Source organism: Neocloeon triangulifer, unplaced genomic scaffold, assembly GCF_031216515.1.
Source record: "Neocloeon triangulifer isolate White Clay Creek 2 clone unplaced genomic scaffold, ASM3121651v1 ptg000011l, whole genome shotgun sequence".
In the NCBI taxonomy this organism is placed as follows: domain Eukaryota; kingdom Metazoa; phylum Arthropoda; class Insecta; order Ephemeroptera; family Baetidae; genus Neocloeon; species Neocloeon triangulifer.
Genome location: NW_026775553.1, coordinates 3,713,934 through 3,736,791, shown reverse-complemented (window position 1 = coordinate 3,736,791; position 22,858 = coordinate 3,713,934). Strand labels below are relative to the sequence as shown.

The 22,858-nt window shown below is 40.0% G+C and overlaps 2 protein-coding genes across 2 annotated transcripts; both read right to left on the bottom strand.

Annotated features, from left to right (window-relative positions):
- Positions 1–1,115: 1,115 nt before the first annotated feature.
- LOC132196035 (RNA polymerase II elongation factor Ell) lies at positions 1,116–20,973 on the bottom strand. The gene is made up of 9 exons (XM_059618414.1): positions 20,815–20,973; positions 10,977–11,024; positions 4,278–4,399; positions 4,102–4,218; positions 3,805–4,041; positions 3,676–3,746; positions 2,707–3,370; positions 2,480–2,651; positions 1,116–2,234 (listed from the first exon to the last, which is right to left on the bottom strand). The coding sequence occupies exons 1-9, from the start codon at positions 20,944–20,946 to the stop codon at positions 2,061–2,063; spliced, it is 1,737 nt and encodes a 578-aa protein (XP_059474397.1). The 5' UTR covers positions 20,947–20,973; the 3' UTR covers positions 1,116–2,060.
- Positions 20,974–21,742: 769 nt separating this feature from the next.
- LOC132196038 (large ribosomal subunit protein eL36) lies at positions 21,743–22,840 on the bottom strand. The gene is made up of 4 exons (XM_059618420.1): positions 22,732–22,840; positions 22,143–22,287; positions 21,946–22,080; positions 21,743–21,888 (listed from the first exon to the last, which is right to left on the bottom strand). The coding sequence occupies exons 1-4, from the start codon at positions 22,824–22,826 to the stop codon at positions 21,805–21,807; spliced, it is 459 nt and encodes a 152-aa protein (XP_059474403.1). The 5' UTR covers positions 22,827–22,840; the 3' UTR covers positions 21,743–21,804.
- Between the last annotated feature and the right edge of the window lie 18 nt (positions 22,841–22,858).

Genomic DNA, 22,858 nt, shown 5'->3' with positions numbered 1-22,858 from the left:
GAGCGCGAGCGTGCTTAAAATCAGCGCGCTCGTCAACCCTGCTTTTAAATAATGTAGAATGCAGTATTATGTAGCGCTAGGCTAAAATCTCAGATACCTAATAATACGGAATTCAAATTTTCATAGTTCTCCCCTAATGATTAGGTTTATCTAAGTAAAATAAAATGCAAGTGGTTCATTTTGCTGCATGCTGTAATAAGTATAGGACAATTTTAGTAATGCATCATCGTGTATAATTATTATAGGATTACACACTTCCTCTCATGTAATGATAATAATAATAAACATTCACACAAAGTTTGTCCCAAGATCATATTTCACGAAAAAACACATTATTTAATTAAATATGAACAAGCTGGCCACGGAATTTTATTGCAAAAACAGCGAAAATCGCGCGCAGCCCAGCCCGCTGGCAACAATTTGATATATTAAGAAACAAATAAAAGGCCTTTTTATTACTGCATCAAAGTATGTCTGCCTGCATCACCACTCTGGGCTTCAATTCAGCGTGCATAAATATGAACAATATGGATCTTGGAGAAACGAATTGGCATCAATGTGTAATGATTGCATAAATAACAGATTCACATATATTCACTTGAAAGAACAACTGGATTGGCACAGCAAGAAGGATTTATCCGCACTATTATGTAAGTCACTGTCAAATCGTTTGGTTTTCGTTCACAATCCTTGTTTAGCGTCCTCGGTGTCTGATGTATGTGTTGTGTGTAAGTGTATGCGCGTGTCGTCATTTTTGTTCGTACAACAACACTTTTTACTACTTGGAATTTCTGATCTCCACGCCTCATATTATTTTAATAACACAGTTTGCTTCGAATATTTTTGTGATCAGCTTGAATGTACACTCTACCCTGCTCTCGGCTCCTGCGTTCTTTCTCTACATTCATGGCAAACAAAGATACAATAAAGGCCGATCCTTTTTTAAAGAAAAAAAATCAGGTTGCAATCAAATGTTATCCATTGTCCTTTCCTAGCAAATTGTAGTTCAAAGCGCAGATTACAAAAAATTTTGAGCATTCATCTGCCAAAGTGGCATTGACCGCAGTATTAAAAACTTATTTACAAAATCAGCAATGGCAATCAAAAGTCATAAGGAAATTTAAAAGAATCAACAGCTGTGTTATTGTGCTCTATTTGCTCAAGTTCACTGCAAACTTAGCTCTGCACTGAACCAAGCTTATCAATCTAGGACACGTCTACCAAATCATGAGAGAGCTATCGTTCCAGTTTGTCCTCAGCCTATCAGAGATAGTGCCACCTTTAAAATTTCAAATGGTGAAGATTTTAAGCACACCGGAATCTAATTTTTACTAAATAAGCAAAGAGTGCTAATTTAAAAAGCAATGGAGAACTTTTAGAAATTAAAAAAGCAACTGGGAAGTTTTGGAAATTGCACCCAGGTGGCAGAATCTCAATTGGAAGTGTTATTTTAGTCAGAATACTGAATACGTTTAAGTCTTTGTTGCTCAGCTCTTACTGATGTCAATTCAGTTCTCGCACTCAACGCAAAATTAAAGTCATCCGATTGTTAAATTTTTTTGAGTAATAGTCGTCTTGGTTAAAAAATATAGTAACGTATCTCTCTGATTTAATCCTGGGTCAGAGGTAGAGAAAGACACTGTAGTTCAGAAAGTTCTGCGAGAGAAGAGGGGGAATAATTAACATAGTTATCATTCAAACAAGTGGAAAAATGCCAGTTGTCCTGTCTCTGAATTACAATGTCCAGATGAGAATCTATCGCACACACTCACACAGCCTTGATATGCAGAGCACATCGATCACTTATGGAATTATATCTTAATTTTTGTGTTTTTCTTGTTTATAACATTTTTTTGTGTGGCTTTCGTTTTTAAGTTAAAAATCACTTCCCTGTAACCCAACACTTTACACAACCCCCACTTAATTTGTGGAATAATTAAATCTGTAATTGGACTATTATACGATTTTTTTGTTTTTTCTTCGTTAAAAAAAAAAAAGAATTCAAGGCAATCATGAAGAGTCAGTCCAGTCCATCGCAGGGTCAGCATAGCATCGGTTTGTCAGTAATAGGAGGAAGGCTGCTGCTGTCTGGCATTGCTCACATCATACGCCTGGACCAGATGCTTGACATGGGACAGCATCTCGTGCAGGTGATTGAGTCGTTGCTTAGCATTTTGGTACTTGGAGTTGCTTTTGTTCTCCTCATACTCTTTCATAATCCGATTTTTCAGAGTCTAGAAATTGATAAATTTTGTTTAGAAAAGAAAATAATACAACTTTCAACAAATCAATTTATGAAAAGGGGGAAAACATAAATTAACGCAATAGAATTTAAAAGTAAAAGTTCCTCGTTTAAAAAAGACCAATTACTTTCACTATCATTTGACCGGCTTCATTTCCAAGGCCAATTAACAGGAATTTATAACAAAGTGGGTTAAGAGGAAACTTCCAAGAAAATCCTAAAATGAATTGTACATACCTTCCACCCCTCGCTGCCATTTTCTTCCCTCTTGAGCTGCTCTTGAAGAGCATTGAACCTTTGAGCAACCTGTTCAACGATGGAGTGCAGTTTCCTGTACTCTCCGTACTTGGCGTTGAACTCGGCCTTGTACTGGTTGCGTTGCTCCGGGGTCCTTATCGTTGTGTATTTCCTTCAAACAAGATTTAAAAGTGAAAAGGCAAAAACAAAAGTTTGATTTAATTTACAAGAGGTAGTCGTCAGCAGGAGGGGTGTCCGGCTTGTGAATCACAACTGCCGATTTGTCCAAACCTTCTAGTTGACTGTCTGGGCTGCAGCTGGTGGAGGTGACCCTGGGACAACTACTCCGACTGGTTTGATTCGCAACTTTGGGCTCCCTGGACGACTCCTTGACAACAGGTTCCCTCGTCGGCTCTAAGGAGGTCATCGACCGTCTCGGCTCGATGATGTCCATACCACGAGGGGCAAGGCTTAGGAGCGGCGAGGGCGCCCGGTGCTGCTGTGACGAGGACACAGGCATGCTGATTGGCTCTGGTCTCCGGTAGTGAGAGATGCGCGGCTTCTTGGTAATGAGTCCGTCAGCGCCGTCATAGTAACCGGGCCGCTTGGCAGAGAGGTCGGACGACGAGATTATGGACGGGGGACTGCCAGGGTGCGTACTGGTCGGCGACTGGCCCGAGCCGGAGGAGCTGCCTCCGTCGCTGCCGGGAGGGGTCAGGTTTTGGGGCTTCCGCCGCTTGAGCACTTGTTTGTCCTGTTCAGAGTAAAAGGGCCAGTCTTCCTGCACATCGTTCCACAGACTGTGGTTGAGATGGTAGGTATTATCACGTAGGTGAGCGACCTGTTTAAGTACCATGCTCAGAGAGTTCTTCTCCTTCATTCTTATGCCATCTGAAAAGTGATTTGCTCTAGATAAGGACTTGCTTCTAAACACAGCAGAAAATATATCAGATTGGATCGATTTTTGAGTCTCTTTTATTTTGTAAATCTTTAGCAATTGACTTTTACCATTAGAATTTTTAACCAAGACTCATTAGAATTTAGATTTATAAATTATATTTTTTCTCTCCAATTATCAGATAAGACAAAATAACCATTGAAGATATTTAAAAATGGAATTTAACCACTCCCTAAATGAAATTCACTGCATCTTTTAGCAATAATTGCCAAGGGGGTAGAATCTCAAGCACACTCACCATTACTAATCCTATTAATTATTTCTATTTTCTTGAATGGCCTCAAAGCAAGCAAGTGAATTAGCCTCTCTCTGCAAAAGGAACAAGCATCAAGACAATGTGTCGAGGGGCAATTAGGACTTGACCAACCTCAACGGACTTTTCAAGATGTCAAGTTTGGCAGAGGGTTTGCTATGTCGTGATGGTAGGTTTGTGTTATTGGAACTGGACACAAGGTGGGGCAGTGACGGCGTCATTTTGTGGCGGTAGATTGGTGGCGACGGCTCTCGTCTTGGCACCAACCCCGACAGATTGTTGCCGCCGGCCTTCTGCACCCTCTTCACCTTGCGTCCGATGTCTGGGCCGTTCGCTTTGATCACCTGAGTGCTGCAAAGAAATTACCATCGTGAGTCTGCTGGAAAACGCACATTCGAGCCAAGTGCTTACCAGTTCTTCTTCTGCTTCTGCTCCGCAGCGACCCAGTTCTTCCTGGCTGCCTCGTACACATCCTCCTTGGCTTGGATCTGCATCTTGCTCTGCAGAGTGCCCAGCGCGTCCAGCGAGCTGCTAGAAACAATACAAAAGTCACAAATATGCTTATATTTGGAATGGGAAATACGCACCGGGGTCCATTCTGCCGGACACACATGAAGCTTCCTTGGGAGCCCTCGATGTCGGCAACACTACTAATGCTGAATTTGAACGTATGGCCATTGTTGGGTTGTGGCGACGGGAATGACAAAAGCTGAAATAAAAACAGTTGTTTAAAAAAGGAACTAAATTACTCAGATCAAGAAATAAAGAGGAAAATATGGAATTAGCAATATATTTGCGAGTCCAGCGGTTTTTCTCTGAAAAATTAAATTGAATGGGGATCCTTTGATTTGCATTGTAAGCAGCAATTTTATTGTCGATTTAAATCTGCTATAGCTGTTTAAATTTTATTTTTATTTTGAAACAAGATGATATATTCATTTTCAGCTCTCTCAACACTTTCGCAGAACCTCGTGACAGCAGAGTAAATTTGTTTTACGATGAGAAATTGTGCATACACTACGCCAACTCGAATTTCAATCGCATTTCAATGCGCAATTAAAATCTCAACTTATCACGACGTCGATAATTTCAAATGAAAATCTCGTGTACTCGCGGCCTCTCCCTTGCGATTGTTCCTCTCCTTCCTTGTTAATTATGCGCCGACCAGTCGTTTGCAGCGAAAAGTGGCTAATTAAAAGAGTAATGCGCGGCGTGTGTAATGTCCACCCAACAGCAGGAGGGCGGAGGTTTGGCGTTTTGAAAAATGAAAGCACTGCAGGACAAGTTGGTTGAAATAATAAATTGCGTTGGCAGATCAAACAATGCTGATAATGAGACAACTTGACCACGTGACCAAAACTACTCTTACTTTCGACTTGTTCCTTTTAGTTTTTTTTTTTTACTCTGCATCTGCTGCTGGCAAAGGGAGGGAGGCAAGTGCGAAAGAAAGACCCTAAATATGGATGGCAGTGGTCGCTCGGATCGTGCCCGACTTGTTCTGCAGGCTTTTAATAATGATAATCGTAATAAAGCTGCTCACTCGGTGTATATGGAACTCCTCCACATACAATCAGCACGGCGGCAGCAGCGGCAGAGAAAGTGTTCTTTATAAAGTGGGCCACTTTCAGTCCGCGCCGCATATCTATGTATTCCTATGCCAGCAAGCCAGCGCAGTGTGTAATTTCACTACAATAAAAAGAGCCTCATGCAAGTGTACATCGGTGCTCATTTTAATTTACAAATCGTGCGCAGCGGCACTGCAGTTTCTTTCCGCTTGCATAAATCATCACCGCCTAATTAATAGATTTTGAGTTTGTGAAATATACTGCTTCGAAGGCTTTGACACAAAAGCACCTTTCGCCTGCTCAATTGCTAGGCGGAAGGCGAAACAAAAATTGATTGACAAATCCGACTGATTATATTGAAACAACCTTAAGCTTGGTAAAAATGACTGACTGTATCTCATTGCAGAGTCAAAATCAACGGGAGAAGGAAAATGGTTTGGCACGATAGAAAACCCCAAGGTCGTTTTGAAAGGTCACAATAACAACAATTCCATTTTTCGCAACATACGCAAAATTTTCTCGGAGGAAATTTTTGAGCCTGTCTTTCTCAAATTTGTATATCGGCGTGACCTTTGAGAGTTTTGGGGGCATATTTTTTTTTTTTAAGTTTGCGTGCGCCTGAGAGTTTGAGATCAGGGCCAGCGTGCTGGCAAGGGTCATCACTCGAGCCAAAGCAGCGCAGGGTCGCCGCTGCTGCACCTCGAAAGCTTTCCTGCTTCCTTCCCTTCCACTCTCTGCTTGTTGTTCTGGCAGTAGCGGCTCTGACGACAACAACCGGACGGATCGTATGCAGAATGCGGTTCGCGAGCGACTTTTATTGCGGCGACCGATTCCGTTTTGCAACCGTGGCGATTAGACGCCATATTTGTCTGCACGATTGAAAGTGGATTATTGCTCCGGTTCAATCGAAGGTTGGCAGCACTGCTTCGAGACAATTTGAATAATGTAAAAAAGATGGTTTCTACAATTATATTATTAAAAAAAAAAAAAAAAAAAAACAAGAAAGATAAAAAAAAATGAAAATCGTTTTCTATGTTTGCTTTTGGTACTGAGGTGAATGAAACCATTATTAAGTACAAATTCTTTTTTTATATTAAAGTGCAAACAATTAGATAAGAAAAATTTATAACACGTTTCTGCTGTTTATTTACACGACAGAACAATTATTTGCGTCACTCTGCGCTTAGATCTGAATAGACAAAAAAAATAGAAGTTGGTGTACTTTGTCTTAATCAGTTGGGACAACAATTCGCGAATCCTTGCAAAATGCAAAACTCGGTTCGTGATAAAACGACATCAAGCTGCGATGTGCAAGGCAAAACAATAAGCGTTGCATTTCCCGTGAAATTGAACTGACGTCACGTAGATTGCACAGCACAATAAATGGGAAAAGTTGATAACCGCCTTTCAGATAAAAGCATGAGATTTTCGTCAGCAGAGCGGCCGACCGATCGGATCCTTCGCGGAAACCGCCATTGTTTGGCAGCACTTTCATTTTGCTTGCTCTTATCGAATGAAGGACTGAAAAAGAGGAGTGCGTTTTTTCCTCTTCTGCCAATTCTCCCACAGCAGATTGGGTTATTAACTTTGTCTCGCGCAATTTCTTTAAGACATACAAAGCGTTCCCACAGAATGTATGGCAAAATGCTCGCAGCTTCAGACTTGGGCGCAGTTGACACTAAATGCAAATAAAGGAACGTTTATCACAGTAATGCCACATACAAACTTATGATTTTTATAATAGGAAAACTTAAGCATTGTCGCAAGAAAAGAAAACCGCTGGTAATTTTCATTACAGGCGAAATGATTTGTGTTCTTGCAGAGGTTGTGCGATTTGCTTCGCGTCTCGAAAATTATTTTTAATGATAAAGCGGCGCTACGCCCTGGCAGGAGCGTATTAAAGAGGCTGCAATGAAACAAAAAGAGTAATAGAGAGCCAGCTTTGAATCCGATCTGTTGGGTGGATTTCTTTGTTTTTAGCTGGAAGCTGGAAAAACCTGCTGACTCTGCTGGGGACACCTGAGCGTGCCAGTGAAATCCGAGACGTGTAAAATTGGCCGAAAGATCATATAAAAGAGTGAACGAGAAGAAAGAATTCCATACTGCGGCTTGTACACGTCTGACTGACAGACAGACATTGACGGAAATATCTCAATGAGATCAAGACCGTCGCCAAACGATTCGGGTTTCTTCAACCACCAAAGCTGCACATATTTCTCGGATGAAAATATTATGATGTTAAATATCAAATGATTTCCTGCTTAACTGCATGTCTACTTTTATTTGTGAGAAATTGTATTACAAAAAAAATGTAATGAAAAAATGCTGACAGTAAATTATTGACCAAGGGAGAGTTTATTCTACTTTCAGTACCAATAAATAAAGGAAGTTGTCTGGAAAATTTACATCTATAGAGGTGAGTTGCAGCCGCCCTGGAGATTTTCTCTCGCCGCCCAATCGTTTCTGGATTGTGAAAGAGTCTGAATCTGATCAGGAACTAAATAATGATTTGCAGCTCGGCGGAGAAGGTGAATTACAAGAAATAATAAAAGAGCCCCACCCAGAATTATATGCACTCGTCGCGCGACCTTAGCGCGTGTGTCACCAAAGACTGCTGCTGCTGCTGCGAGTTGGCCAAGATTCAATCGGCTCTTCGGCGTTATTAAAGCCGCTTTTTGCAGCAATGAAAATGAATGCTTTCTCCTCAATGGGCTTTATAGAGTAAGGTGAATGCTTTGTTACTTTCCCTTGCTGCGCGACCGACGACGAGTGAAGGATCTCAAACCCGGAACTTACTTCATGCACGCGGCGGCGGCTGCGGCGATTTCTAACCAACCAACCAACCAACGGTTGAAAGAAAGAAAAAGACTCGGATCAAGCGCGAAAGGGTGAGTCGAGCTTGTCAAATAAATGACCTCGGTCCGAGAAGAGAGAAAGCAAAACTCGGCAGCAGCAAATTGGAAACCCGAAAGGCGGCTTATGCCTCCGTTGAGGTCGAGTGCGCCCGATTGTGGCGAAATAACGATTTGTAATATCGGAGCCAAGTGAACACAACATTGCAGCGCGTGTAAAAAAATATACTTGTTTCACATTTGAAATTTCAACTCTTTGCAGTAGAAAGTTGCTACGCTTATACATCTAGAGCTTTAACTAACGGTTGTAAAAGATTTTACGAAAAAAAAGAAAATAAAATATTATTTTATCCAATCAATTAAAAAAGTTTTTATTTTCATTTCAGGATTTCCGGAATCTGAACCAAATAAAATTTCTAGTCTGAATTTGAAATTAAATGAAATTTTTTAAGCATAATGTGAAAAAACGTAAAATTTAATTTTAAGCTCAACCTTGAGTGAAATTCGCGATTTTTATTGAACAATGTTGATTGTTGCAGGTGAAGTGAGTTGGAATAATATGAAAAGAGCGAGATGAGGAAGGAGGGCCCTTTAAGGTGGCATGCTTGGGCTGCTCATCGCACCAGGTCACCGCTACACCTAACGGTCGGTCTAAAAGAGGCGAGGCGACATAGAACGATAGACGGATGGACGGACGGGCATGCATTTGCTACGTGCGCGCACGTAAATCAAGGACAGACGAGGTCGGCCGCGCGTGTAAACCGAGGCAGTGGGGCGGCCGGGCCCCGTTTCGGGTCTCGTCCCGGGGCCCGCTCGGCCCGCGCGCCACGCGAAAGAAAGCCAGCGAGCTCTTTCGCTGCGGCCGACGACGCTCGCCGCTTTTATACGCGGCCAGGGCCCCCTTCCCTTTTCGCTGCCGCCGCCGCCGCACCTGAATATAATGCTGCGGGGCTTGATGTAACCTGCCTCGCTCGTTCGCTCGCTGGCTCGGCGTCTGCCACTTTTCACGACTTACTTCATGCACCTTGCTTGCTCCACTATTGCAAAATGTCTATGTGCGGCTCGGCCGCTTTCCCTTATCAAAGGAATACAAAAAAATTGGCTGCCTGTCTGAAAGGCTAACCCTGCCATTGATTGGCCGCTGCGTGATGAGATGGAAACGGGCCCACGGCACTATTTTTAGACTCACGGCCAGGAAAATATGACGAACCGCAGACGGAAGCTTATTAGGCAAAATATAAATCCCTTGAATTCCAATCTTCCTTTCCAAATCTCTAAACTTAATTTTAAATAAGAATATTCATTTAATTTTTATAAATTAAAAAAGGAAATGTAATTTGTGTTTGAAAATTGAAAAATATTAATTTAATTTCGTTTCCTGTAAATATTACTTTTATTCTTGCCGAATTTGCATTAAATTTCAGCTCGGCCGCGCTCACAGAGAAACAACGAACCTCCTAATTTTCCACTCAAAAGGATTTGTGCCAGTGTGCCGCCGCAGATTCGGATCAGAATGCATAAAAAATGGTTTAAAAAATGCAGTATAGCTCTATAAAATAAATCTATTATGAAAAGAGAATGGGTAAAAGTTTGACCTTCCTGCCGCGAGCAGTGATTTTAGGAAGTAGTGTGTTTTTCCGGCACAGTTACAAAGCCTAACAAGCTCTTGGGAGCTGAAACGCAGCTCGGCGAGTAAATAATTGTTTTACAACTCAATCGCTCGCAAGCTAACCAGCAGAGTTGAAAAAGAAAACTTCTTCTGTGCGTTGAACAATTGCATGCATTTTATTCAGAGCAAAAAGTGCCGTTTTCCGCCATTGGGTGCAAAAAAAATTATAAAATCTCAAGCCGGAAGAAATCTGAATTTTAATTGTTTAATAATTGAAGAAAATTTTCTTGATTCAAAAGAAGAATCAAGCCTTGCAAAAATAAGTCAACCATTGCTCGCTTCAATGTTGTTTTTAGCAAGGTTAAAAATATTCGCTTACTAAACATTAATGTAACTGAAGTTCTCATGTTTGAAACAAATTTAAATCACACAAATGGCCAGAGGTGAAAAAAATTGAATAAATTTTGGAGGCCCGCGCGCGGCGAGAGGTAAGAGACGTAAAAAATTTAACTAGCCAATAAAAATGCGCTTGATTATGGCGAGTGGCCTTTGATTATATTCCACATCTCGCGTCGGGGAATGACTTTCACTCCACCAAACGGCCCTGAGATTTTACACCGGCCGCCGAGAAATAATAAAGCAGGCGAGCGAGCGACTTTATAAAAGGATCTGCGCCGTAGTCACTCCATTAAAAACGCAAACCCTAAAAAGAAAGAAGAAAGAAAACTGGCTTTTAAATTCAAAACCACCTCCCGAGGGTAGATCTGTGCAAATTCGAAGGTCGTGCAATTGCGACGAAAGTGCGCAAAATATGTTTGATTCAGCCTTGCCAGGTGGAATAATTTTTTGCTTGAAATTAAGGTTGGCTCGTTTTGTCACTCTCAAAGCATTGTCTGGCGCAGCTTCTGATAACGAACTTCCCAACTTGTAAACGCCTGTTGCTCGCAACCGTGAAGGATGAACACGGTCGTTGGTATGCGCAAGGAAGTAGTGCCGCTTTTCAATTTTTTTTTTTTACGTTGGTTGAAATTTCGGGGGTTGCTGGAGTCAACGTTCGCAACACCTGCCTCCTCACAAGGTGGACTAGGGGAGAAGAAAAGAGGCCTGCGGGGCAAGCAGCTGGTTGCTCACAAGAATAAAGGAAACTTTAAAATCTTTTTTGTGCATCTGCCGTCTGCAGAGAGGGAGAAAGAGAGAGCAGCTGAGATTTAAAAATTAAAAGGCAGGCGGAATTTAAAAAATAATATAAAATTTACTTACCCCTTCACTTTCTAGGAACTTGATAGTTGGATGCTGGCTAATTTTATTCTGAAACAGAACGAGGAAAATTGCGTTAGTATGTAAAGACAAATATTGAGGCTGCTTGTTGATGCATGCACAGAGATTAAGAGGTCTGTTCAAATAGCAGCGAGAAATTCAATTATGAGCCGTTTGCACCGCAACGAGGTCGGCATTAAATTTTATTGCGAGTTCATTTATTAACCAAAGAGGACGACGGTGGCGAAATTGGCTGCTTATTTCTTTAATTTTGCGACAGTGGCACGCGTGACGAACGGAAGCACTCACGGACGCGACAGACTTGCTACAACGCCTTCATTTAAAAGTTTTGAAGTCGATGAAGCTGCTGATAATTTATAATCAAAAATGACCACAAAGCATTGAGTAAGCCTGGAAAATTCAATAAAAATACTTTTTTCTTTTTGGATAAAATAAAAACCTAGAGATGCAAAGATAAGATAAGAGTTTCATCTTTTTTACGATAGACAAATTTATATTTATTTTTGGTTGATGATTTAAACGAAAAGGAGATTTTATTATTTTTTTGGCAGTGCAACTTGTATTTGAAAATTCAATAATTATAATTCAAGCTGACCATCAAACGCTGATGTGAGTCATCCTGGTAATTCCGGCGAGCGCGCGGTTGAAAGTTAACAAGCGCCGTGTTACGTTATCGTCTCGCGGTGGCACAAGAGAGTTACGCGACTATTGTCTTTTCACGGGTGGTTCGTTTGCTAAAGCCTACTTATCGTTCTTGTGCCGCGCAGATTTTACCCATTTATATATCAGAGAGAATAAATAAGTAGAGCGCGGAAAAGTCGATCACAATTTATAATAATATAATTGCAGTGCACTGGCAAGGTCGACTTCTAGGGCACGCCGACGAAAAAAGCAAAGGATCAAAATTAGCCAACGGCATTGGCGACGGTCAAAGTTTCAGTAATTGCTGATTTGCTTGCCAAGAGTACTCAATCAAATGGCGCACGTACACAAATTTAGGTTGAAAAAAGTATTTGTGACCAACGTGAGCATGAAAAACAAGAAACCGAAATTTCCGCAGGATATATTCAAAAGTGGTTTCCTAAAAGTCTTTTTTCTTCACCGCAAATTCAACAGAAATGGGAAAACAAAACCTTGAAAAAAGAAAGCATCCTGGATAAGTTTAAAATATTCTTAAAATTTAATATACAATGAAAAAAAAAACATGCCGAGAAGTGTAAATGAAAATGATTTTTTCGGACAAAAATGTTACGTTGTTTATCTCCAGAGTGAATCGAAGAGTGCAAATTACCCCCCAGCGATTATGTGTCTGGCCGTCGGTCCGGCTGCTGGGGTGATGTGCATTATTTATAAGCATTTGGGCGGCTCGACCGAGATTATTCGAGAGCTCACAGCTTTCAATCTCGGCAGTCGGTTGCTAAGGAAACGCGCTTTGTAGTCACTTTGGGTGACGTGCAAACAGCACCAGACTGACGCCATTGCAAAGCTCCATTACCAGCGTCTAGCGCGGGCGATGCACATTTTCCTCCCTTAATTCCGGCTTCGTTTTCGGTCACGTAGGCGGCGCCTGACGGAAGAATTAGGGGCTATTTTGATCCGTCGATAAAGATTCGCGTGATTTTCCACTGCCTTATCAAAAGTTTCTTGTCAAACATGTTAAAAAAGATAAAAAAAATTCTGGCTCCAATTTGGCTTGGGGAAAACACTTCTTTCTTAGATCCTTATTTTTTTACAAGATAATTAATCTCGTGATAAGTTTAATTCTAAATAATATTACTTTGTTCTTGTTACTGTTCAGGTTTATAAAAAATTCTACTGAGATTATTGGTAGGGAGCAAAGCAATATCAGTCTTATTTGCGAGGAATTGCTATAAAAATAAATATAATTGTAATATATACAAGCGTCGTAAGTGAATCTGCTCAGAAGGATAAAAATAGCAAATTTTTTTTACGTTTTTCTGACCGCTCTTGCTCTTCAGGGGTGCGAATTTGCGGCGCAATAAGACGCACGGCGTGTCTAACTCGATTATACAGAAAATAATGAAAATCGCTTGGTTCCGAACGCGCCCCGCGTGCAACTGGTGAATTTGTACGGCATCTTTGACGTCACGAGTGCTCAGTCAGTCAGTCATTGTTAGTGGCGATGCCAGTGCAGAAATTAATTAGGCTGATTTTCGCCACGGCCAGAGCGCGGCGGTAATAATATTATGTGAAAGCAAGAGTCGAAAAGCTGCGAGGCTCCGACATGAGAGCGGCCAGAGAGCGAGATTGTGGGTGTCCTTGACTTGAACTAGCTGTGGCGAGGCAGGTACACCTCTCTGGATCACATTTGGAAGGGAGAACAAAAATAAAAGCGGCTCTCGCTCTTTATACAATCAAGACCGACGCTTTTAATAACGCAAAAACGCAGTGCTGGCAAAATTGTCAACGGACCAAATTGCGTCCGCTTCCGGTCCTTATCACCACCAATCGCCAGTTGAATTTTGAAAATTTGAGTCGATTTTCCGCGCTCGTGTGCGTCTGCCCGGCAGGAAGTTTTGATTTCGCCTCGTGATAAATTAATTTCTGGCAATTTTAAAGTAAAATCCGCAGTTGGAACGAAATTTCAGGGGTCCCTTTGTTTCAAGTGAAAAAATTCCTTTCTTTGGTGTACAAACAAACACGAATGTCCGACTCGCGGCTGTTTTGAATAACTCAATCGAACTTTCACTCCAAACATTCACTCACAGGCGCATCTCTCAAAATTATTTAAGAATAAACTCTCGCAATGAACTCGAGTGAAAAACAATTTGGAAATAAATTTTCAATGAAATGGGTCACATTTCTTTTTGAATGACCATCAATGAAATCAGAGTGGCCGATCAAGTTATCGCTAAATTAATATATACTGAGGCCGAGTACAGAGCAACAAAGATTGATCTGGAACTGCAATTTCCAACCATTATCAGCGGGAGATAATGTTACACAGAGAGAAGTTGTGCTGCACCGTTATCAGCGGTCATACGCTTTATCAATTATCACCCAAAACGGACTATTTTTCAGACAAAAATTGCAGCAGACAATGGAATAAGTGAATAAATAGTATTTTTGAATTAAATTTCAGGCTAATTTCAATTAAAGAGCTGTTTTTAATTTCCTAAACGTGACAATGACGCGTGTTTGAGATTCTGAAATAACGGAATTTCAAAGATTTAAATAACTCAAAGGTAGTAAAATGGAAAATAATGATGTTTTAAATTTAACTTTGTACAATGCCGCTCAATGGTGTGAAGTAAAATTAAGTATGTACTATATACTTAATTTATTTTATTTACTGAAGTTCTAGACAATTCTTTTTTTTTAATTTGCTACATTTCGCTATAAATATTACTTCAAATCAATTCAAAAATTAATTTAAGTATTAGTTTAGTCACAATTTAACTTTTTAAGCAAATCCTTTACATCTTTGCCATAATAGATTAAAATTGATGTTGCAAATTCCTTTTTAGCATTTAAAAATGCATGTTTTGATGAGTATTTTTACGCCTTTTCCACTTTTCCAGATTATTCTACTAAAGCAATATTTTCCAACATCCTCGTTTCGAGTGACACCCGTGGAACTTTCCACTTTCCGACCTAAATTAGAATTGCCATATCGATGCGTTCGCAACTATGTCAGGTGCAAAATTAGACGGCAAACAAATCTGTTCTCGTTTTTGTCACCTGCCAGCTGACTCACGCGGCTCAATTGTCCATCCATTCGTCGAGCTCCAGGTGACGGAAAAAAAATTCAAGTGCTGCCGTCATGGAGACGAGATGCACGTGCGTTGCCAGGCCGATCTTTTTTGCTTGCATTTGCATTTGACCCGACGACTTTGGCCCAAGTGCGCGAACGAAAGTGGCTCGAAAATGGAACAAGCTTGCGTGCGGGCCAATTTCCAATTTTCTAACACCGGTCGGTCAGTCAGGCGCGAAATTTTATTGCAGAAAGGGGCTTTATTGTTTTTGCACGGGCAGCAAAAAACACTGCCGCGGTTTATGCTGGTCTTTCCTCAAACGATAAAAAGTTGTAAAAATAAACTGTATTACAATAAAAAAAACTAACGCGCGGAGAAATTTCTTATTCCCTCTGCGTGCTTGCTATCTAAAAAATAAAACGTGAACCACTTGGTATAATATAAACAGAAACTCATTTAAAATATTTTATAGAAGTAAGTTTTAATAAGGTGGTGACAAAAGAACTTCCGGCTAATAAAAATTTAATTAATTTCAGGTTTCAGGTGCATTGCACTTTTCAAGAAAAAGTGTTTTTTGTGTAAAAAGGATTAAGTTGTTTTTGTTCTAAAAAAATTACTTTAGAATCGTCTATGTTTTGCTAATTCAAATCTGCCCGAAATATAGAAAATTTCTGAATTAATGCAATAATTAAATAACTAAATTCACCAAAAAACAATGAATGGTGTGAACGTGCAAAATGATCACCTTCGTTTACAACAAAAATCGGCTCATCAGCATTACGTGTTGCGCGCATTGGGACAACTTTGCGGGGCTTCAGTCGTTCTTCCTAACGTGACATTTGGAACACATGTATCGCACCGAGCGGGCAATTAATCGGAGCGGTCGGCAAATTTCCTTGCGCGGTGTCGCAACGAGCGCTTCATGAAGAGAGAAAAATGAAAGGAACCGCGGCTCGCAGAGGTGGAGGGAGCGCGCGGGGTGTCGCAAGCAGACAATCAGCAAGTGCATCAACCGAAAGAATTCCCTGCGCTTCCAAGAAAGATCTTTGACTTTGCATTTGCGTCTGGTAATTCCCGAAGCCATGCAGAGCGAAAATTTTCTGCGCTTCGACTCCCAACTTCGATGCTCAAACTTTATAAAGTGAAGCCTTTTCAATTAGGTGTTGGTGGATTTATTTGGTATTGTCGATTAATTTAGAGGAAAAGTAAATCTATAATTATGCAGGAGTCGGAAAATTCAGTGTGTTTCTCTGTTGTTTTAAAATAACAGAGAGAAAATTTATAGAAAAAGCATTCAAACGCATCAAGAGACAATTTTTAAATTTTAAATTCAGTGCTTCAGTGCATTTCTCATATTCGAGTTGGCTGCCGAAGCAAAGGTGCGCGTCCAGCCAAGGACAATTATTTGCAAGTTCAGCTCTCTTTGCCGTAGCAACGCGTGCAGCCTCGCGCCGTCTCTTTCGTTTTCTAGCTGCCATGGGAAACAAAAGGTCACGGGAAAATTGTTTCATAAGCGGCCAAATATCAATTAGCGAGACAATAATCAATTTCTTTCTAATAATAGTGGCTGAGAACTAGCAAAGGACAAATATAATAAAATGGGTTTGTCTAATACACTGAAAAGGAACGAGGCGATTTAGAAGGGAAGCTTTTGGGAAAAGGTCATTGATGACGATCAAGGAAAACTATAATGCAATCAATTGGTTTGAAAATCTTCAATCTCTTAATTTAATTTTTGTTACAAATGAATGAAGCAAATAATATATTTTCCAATAATATTTTGGTTAAAAAAAACTCCCTTTCCACGATCTATTGATAAAATGACTCATTCTGGGCAAATAAAATCTTATCTTTGAATAGACGCTGCTCTAATTTTGCATTCCAAGAATCTGAGTTGTTTGCTATGCGCTCTAAAGAGGCGCGAGGAAAGCAAAATAATTTATTGCGGTCGAATATGGGCATGGAGGAGAAAGGGATCAAGAAGAAATGAAGAGAGATAAAAGAGTGCAGTGTTTGATTTCTCTCGGAAGGAATTTTTGTTCTGATCATTGATTTTGCACGAGTTCCTCGCAATTTCCATCAATTAAAATGATTGCAACAATCAAGTCATCACCAAAATCATACTAAAATTTGGCTTTTTATTTAAAAAAAAGTTGTTCTTTCTCATTCCTCTTCGTAAATAATTTGCAACTCTGAGAGGAAATTGCGTGGCGAAATTCATTGTTGGGTTGTAAATGGGTAATTTACTGCAGGTTCAATTGCAAGTGAGCTCGATTGTAAGTGCAGGTCGCTTTCTACTAAAGGTCAATTCGCCTGCTTTTCTCGGCGTGCGCGATTGTGCGAGTGGGGCTGATGCACCAACTTTTCTCATACAAGAACAGATGCCCAGTACGCCATGACGGACGGCCAGCAATTAATTAGCGGCGAGAACAAGAAGAAGTCTACTATCGTACTCACAACTTTCCAATTCAAAAGCCGAAAATCAGAGCGTTGCTCTTGAGCTTGAAATTACATTCAGTAAGCGCAATTATTGTTGTATTTTATTTTTTCTCAAAACATCACGTCTGCATGAGATGAATACATAAAATCTGTTGCAATATCAAAAATTATTTCAAATTGTTGAAACTTTTGAAACTAATCAAGAAAATAAACATTTTTCCCACAGCACAATCGTATTTTCCATATTTATCATGAGCAATTAATTTTTTAGCGACGTTATCAATGTTGGCAGGGGAAATTATCATCACGCCAGAAAAATAAATTTGTTTTAAACAAGCCGAGTTTCCAATTAAAATATTTTCTCATAAATGGCGCACATTTTCCACGCGATCGAACGAAAACGCGAAACCGGGCGAATTGCGTTTATCTGGTGACCTGCTACCATCAAGTGTGCAGTGCGGGTGCCCTCACTTTCCAATATTCCGTCACAGTTTGAAACACGCGCCCGATCTCAAGGGCCGCGTGCCAAATTCGCCTTGTTGGAAAACGTGGACATGTCGCCAATTATTTTTTCCTGATTGAATAATCGCGGAATATTCTAATTCGACGACTGGACTTTACTTTCACTCTTGATTGATCTGAATCGCTCTGGTCTCAAATTGTGTAAAGATTTCTTGTACATTTACAATTGTTAAAAATTTTCATTCATAGCGTTTTTTCGTTGCAATTTTCTAAAAATATGTTTGAGACGTCAATAAATTTTGTTTTCCAATTATTTTTTCATTCTTCAGAGCTTTACAAATATTTCCAACTTGGCAATTTAATTTTGATTTTGAAGTGCAGCAGTTGGTTTCAAATTTCGCAAAAGCAGCAAATAATTAAGCTGTGAACTTTCAGTGTGACAGGCTCGCGAGCGGAAACCGCGAGCAACCTTTGCAAGTTGGGCAGAATCATAAATTTCAGTTGCGACAGAAATGTTGCCACGAATACCCATTCACAGGACGTTTTCAATTTTCTCTCTCTAAATGGTTTGACGATTATTCCATTTTCCGCGGCCATCATTCTTTTTTTCCCTGCGCCAAACAAACCAATTTTCTGTTTATCAGCAGGTAAATTCCAATAGCGCCGAGGCTGGCTGAGCCGAGCTGGCGTTGAGCAACCTCTTACCCAGCAGCACTTTATCAAGGTCGTGAACCTTAAAATGCCTGTGTGTGCCCCTGCCAGTGTTAGATAAAGAGCGTAATGAATAAATAGCGCGGCCAGATAAGTAACCGCGACTCGGCCGGACAATTTCTGCCTCCTCGAGAAAGAACCCTCGCTGACTTTCCCATGCAACCACCAACTGGCTTACTTAAGCTCACCGATAATGATACACACACTTGCCTTTTTAGTTTAGTGCACTTCCGCTTTTCGGATAAGATAAAACGCAAGTAGTCTTTTCAACGGCTAAATGACCACTATGAATTCCTTGCCTACCCTTACAGCAAAATTTAAAATGATAATCCACTTTAAAAAATTCTTGCTGTGATTATAGTTTAGACAATTTGAAACTTTGTTCATAATGCAATAAATTACTTCAATCAATTTGAAGTTCAAAATAAGGTCAACACATTCAGATTTTATTTTCCCTAATTTTTTAATAAATATCTGCAATTAATATAAAAATTTGTCTGAAATGATTTTTAATTAATGTTAGATTTCATTAAAATTTTGAATCTAAAGATAAAGGAATTAGCCCCCATTGCAGGAAAAGTGCATCTTTTTGCTGTCACGATTTTGGCAGGTTACGTGTGTGCAAGCGTCACTTTCATGTGTGATAAAATTTCACCGGCGCGAGCAGCGAGCAAGCGATTTACCTGGCTGGCAAATCGGCCGATCCAAATTTCGTAACTGGCGAAATGTTAATTTCATACACGGAATGCCGCCGCGCTTAGCCTCGTTATCGCGTTACGTCCAATTATGCTGGGCGGGTTTTTATTTAATTGGCCTTTTTTTATTTGTGTGCAGTGTAAATAATTGTGATTTCCGAGAAAATGCTTTCAAGGCGAAATGAGCGATTTGAATTAATTTTAAGGCACAACGCGTTGCCTAGAACTAGCAATTCTACTAATCCTAGACTAGATTGTGGTTATTAAAAACCAAGTAATGAGAGAGAATATAATAAAATTGACCTCGCATTTGATTCTAAAACAATTTCTACAAAGATGCGCACAATTTTTAAGCCAGAGTTTAAAATACTATTTTAAAAACTACTTTAAAAAAAATTAATAAATTGTTAACTTGGATTGAAATGTTTCAAACAAAAGGAAATCTAACTTTTTATGCTATTAATTATTTTTTGGTGTTTTTTTTTTCAAGAACTCTTGTTTGTAGAGTTGTTTAGTGTGTTCAAATTTCCATTTTTTCAACAGAAATTCAACGCGGATTCAGAAACTAAGCAAGAAAATAATTAAAATGTTTAAATTTAATTGGAATCTGCATTTAAAAAAGATAAGTATTTGTTTTCAAAAAAAAAATAATTGTTTCCATTTAAAACTTATTAATCAAGACAAACTTGGGAAATCTAACTTTTCAATTCATCTCTCAAAGTTCAGGCACGACTCGGACCGTTTACATAACGAGTCACCCTCAGCGATTTTGTGAATAATTCGATTAGCATTTATTTATTTCTTTACCAGCTCGGATCGGAAAGCGAGAAGTGCTTGTCAAAATTAGGCGTCGCCATTGTCTATCTTATCGACTGATTTTTTTTTTATCGAGTTTAAGTTCAATTTGGATTGAGTGTTAAAATAAGAACGGGGGCGAAAAGAGCAACGATTTTCGCAACCCGAACCTCTCTTTTCACACTCTTCTATAAAAAGCAGACCAAGAGAAAGAAAAACACATGCCGTGTGTTCGCGGCCACCCTCGAAATATAAACCGAGATTCTTTCACTTGGCATTCGGCTGCTCTCGAATTCCGACCTGACGTCACCCCCGGAAAAGGACCCCGAAATTCCACCAAAATTCGGAAATTTGATTTCAAAATTAATTAAAAACATCACTCAGAGCGATTGAGACTTTTTCCAAAATCTAAGACTTGTGTGAAAGATAATTTAAAAAAATCTTGGACCAAAACTTTCAGTTCGGATTGAAAATTTCCGAATTTTGTTTTGCCCGAAAGAGACCCTTTCGGTTTGAATGAGGGCCCGATTTGGGCAACGTTGGTTGATGGATTTATTTTTAAACCGCAGCTGAGTCCTGAACGGCGGACTGTCAGTCTGACCGACGACGTTTTGGGTCCGGTTGGAAGTGTCGGGTGAAGTGTGACGGGCCCAAAGTGGGCCGCCACGACTTAGATCGGCCGCGTTCGGACGGCAAATATTTGCTAACTGTATTTATACAGAGAAAATGATCAGAGGTTATAAATATATGTTGACGTGGCGAGTTAGTGGATAAATGCGGCGATCGGGGGCCGCGACGGTCCCCGTCGGGGCCCTGGCGACCCAGAGCAGGTCGTTGGCGACGCGATTCGGGCCGAACGGGGGCTCGGCGCGGCCGAATCGGCTGCCAACTTGTAGCAGACCTGTTACCTTCGGCGGACATTACTGTCGTGCTCGCCGAGGCCAGTTCTCATTTCGATTTGCACCGCTTGCGAGGGGCCCACCGACACCAAAAACCACTCACCGAATTCCTAATGTACTCTTCTATTGCTCGGTACGCCGAATCCGTAAGTTTGACGAACACAAACGACTTATTTTGCCTCGAATTTTCCGACGATTTTAATCCATACTGTTCGCCTGCGAGCAAAGTCGCCATTTCTGTACTGTTGAAACCAGGCACAGAGTTAGAAACCAGGATTTCGAAGGGGTGGAGATGACATTTGGGAGGGGAGAGCCTCGCTGCGGCGCATCCAGGCAGCAACTCGGCACCGCAAGTACCATCGTGTTCAGCACGTGGCCAAGCGGTGGCGCCACGCGCCGACACTTTTTATTCGCAATGCGCTTCAAAATTGATAACAATTTTGTACGAGATAAGATTTATTGCCCAAATTAAATTGAATTCAATTAGATTAATTATTTCATTTTGTGGTTGAATTCATATTAAAGATAAAAAAGGATGTGTCTGACAGTTTAATTAATGAATGATACATAATTCATAAATTTGCTAGGCAGATTTTCGATTTTCTATGCAAGAATGCAGATGATTTAATAATGCAATACAAATAGATTTTATTACAGATTCATCTATCTGTATTGCCTAATTTGAAGGTTAAAGATACAACAAGAACTATTAGTCGAAATTAATTGCCTGATATATCAATTTATAAATATTCAAATAAAAGAAAGATTATTTTCCGGATGGTAGAATCGACTTCTTACCAAAGGATATTGTTTTCTCAACTATTCGATAAAACCGTCAAAGCAAAGCCTTCTTCCAATTCAAATACCAACAAAATTAACTTCAGAAGCAAGATTTTCAAGTTTAATAAATTGCTGCAATAATAATTATCTCTTATCTATTTTGCATTCTTGTATACTTCCAAAATTTAGTTTCATCGAATTAACATATTAATATTGAGTCACAAATATTGGTTTTGGATTCAAATAACTGATTTTGCAGAATGAACAGTTTAATTTTTAAATTTGTTGGAAAATGTAGTTTGATACATTAGGTTTACTTGTGGGCAGCCTTCCTCATCTGGGTGAGAATATTGCTCAGCTCTTCACGCTTCCTCTTTCCGCGGGTGTGTGTGCCCAACTGAAATTATTTGGTAAGTCTCAAAATTGAAGTATGTATTGCTTCAATAAAACTCACCCTCCTCTTCAGGAATTTAAGAGCCCTCTTGTCCTTGGAAACCTTCAGCAATTCCATAGCGCGCTTCTCATAAGGAGCATGTCCGCAGACCTCCCTGATGAGTTCGCGGCAGAATTTTGTGTGTTTCGTCTGACGCTGAAATTTCAAACAAAAATTAATTTCAAGTCAATATTTAAATAAATTTGTTGAAAACTTACGCCTTTCAGGCTGGAGGGTCTGACTCGGATTTTCTTATCAGTTGTCTTTGTCCTGCCCCAGACGATCTTGGTGGTCTTGTGGCCCTTGTTCAGGCCGACGGCCATCTCATAGCGGGGACTCTTGCTCTTCTTACCCATGGCAGCTCTGATAATGGCAAAACATCAAGATTAAAGATGGAAATTTAAGAAAAATTCAGTCGAAAGTTCTAAGTTTTGTTTTTAAAGTGGCAGCTTTATTGTTTTGACATTTGTTGTCAATTTATGATCATATAACCGCGAACCCGGGCTATTAGATGAATTTGAATAAAATTATGATAACGCCGTGTTGGAAAATCAAAAACTTAAATTAGTAAACGAAAAATTGAAAATTATATTGATAGTTTTCAGACTGAAAATGCCCCGAACTACGTATTCGGTGCTGAATCTCGCGGCCGATATTTGTCCAATTGAAATTAATGTGTTTCGGCCCAAAACTACAGAATATTCAGTGATACACAAAACAAAAAATTGTTAAAGATACGTTTGATCTACAAAAAGTCGAAAAAATCGGCCCGATGAAGCCGATTTTGAATGATAAAAGAACACTCACGTTGTTTTCGGCCACCGGGTAAAAACACAAACAATTGAAGAATGACGAAAAAGCGCCACCACTTGGCAGCCACGCGAACTTGCTAACGACGGCATAGTATTGTACAAGAGTTTAGAAAATATAAAGG

Excerpts from the sequence above, each read along its gene's own strand:
- LOC132196038 (XM_059618420.1), bottom strand. The coding sequence starts at position 22,826 with ATGCCGTCGTTAGCAAGTTCGCGTGGCTGCCAAGTGGTGGCGCTTTTT. Across the intron at positions 22,081-22,142 it reads GACCCTCCAGCCTGAAAGGC|CGTCAGACGAAACACACAAA; the intron begins GTAAGTTTTCAA and ends TTGAAATTTCAG. Across the intron at positions 21,889-21,945 it reads TTAAATTCCTGAAGAGGAGG|TTGGGCACACACACCCGCGG; the intron begins GTGAGTTTTATT and ends AAATAATTTCAG.
- LOC132196035 (XM_059618414.1), bottom strand. The coding sequence starts at position 20,946 with ATGGCGACTTTGCTCGCAGGCGAACAGTATGGATTAAAATCGTCGGAA. Across the intron at positions 4,219-4,277 it reads GTCCGGCAGAATGGACCCCG|CTCGCTGGACGCGCTGGGCA; the intron begins GTGCGTATTTCC and ends TGTTTCTAGCAG. Across the intron at positions 3,371-3,675 it reads AATTAATAGGATTAGTAATG|ATGGCATAAGAATGAAGGAG; the intron begins GTGAGTGTGCTT and ends ATCACTTTTCAG.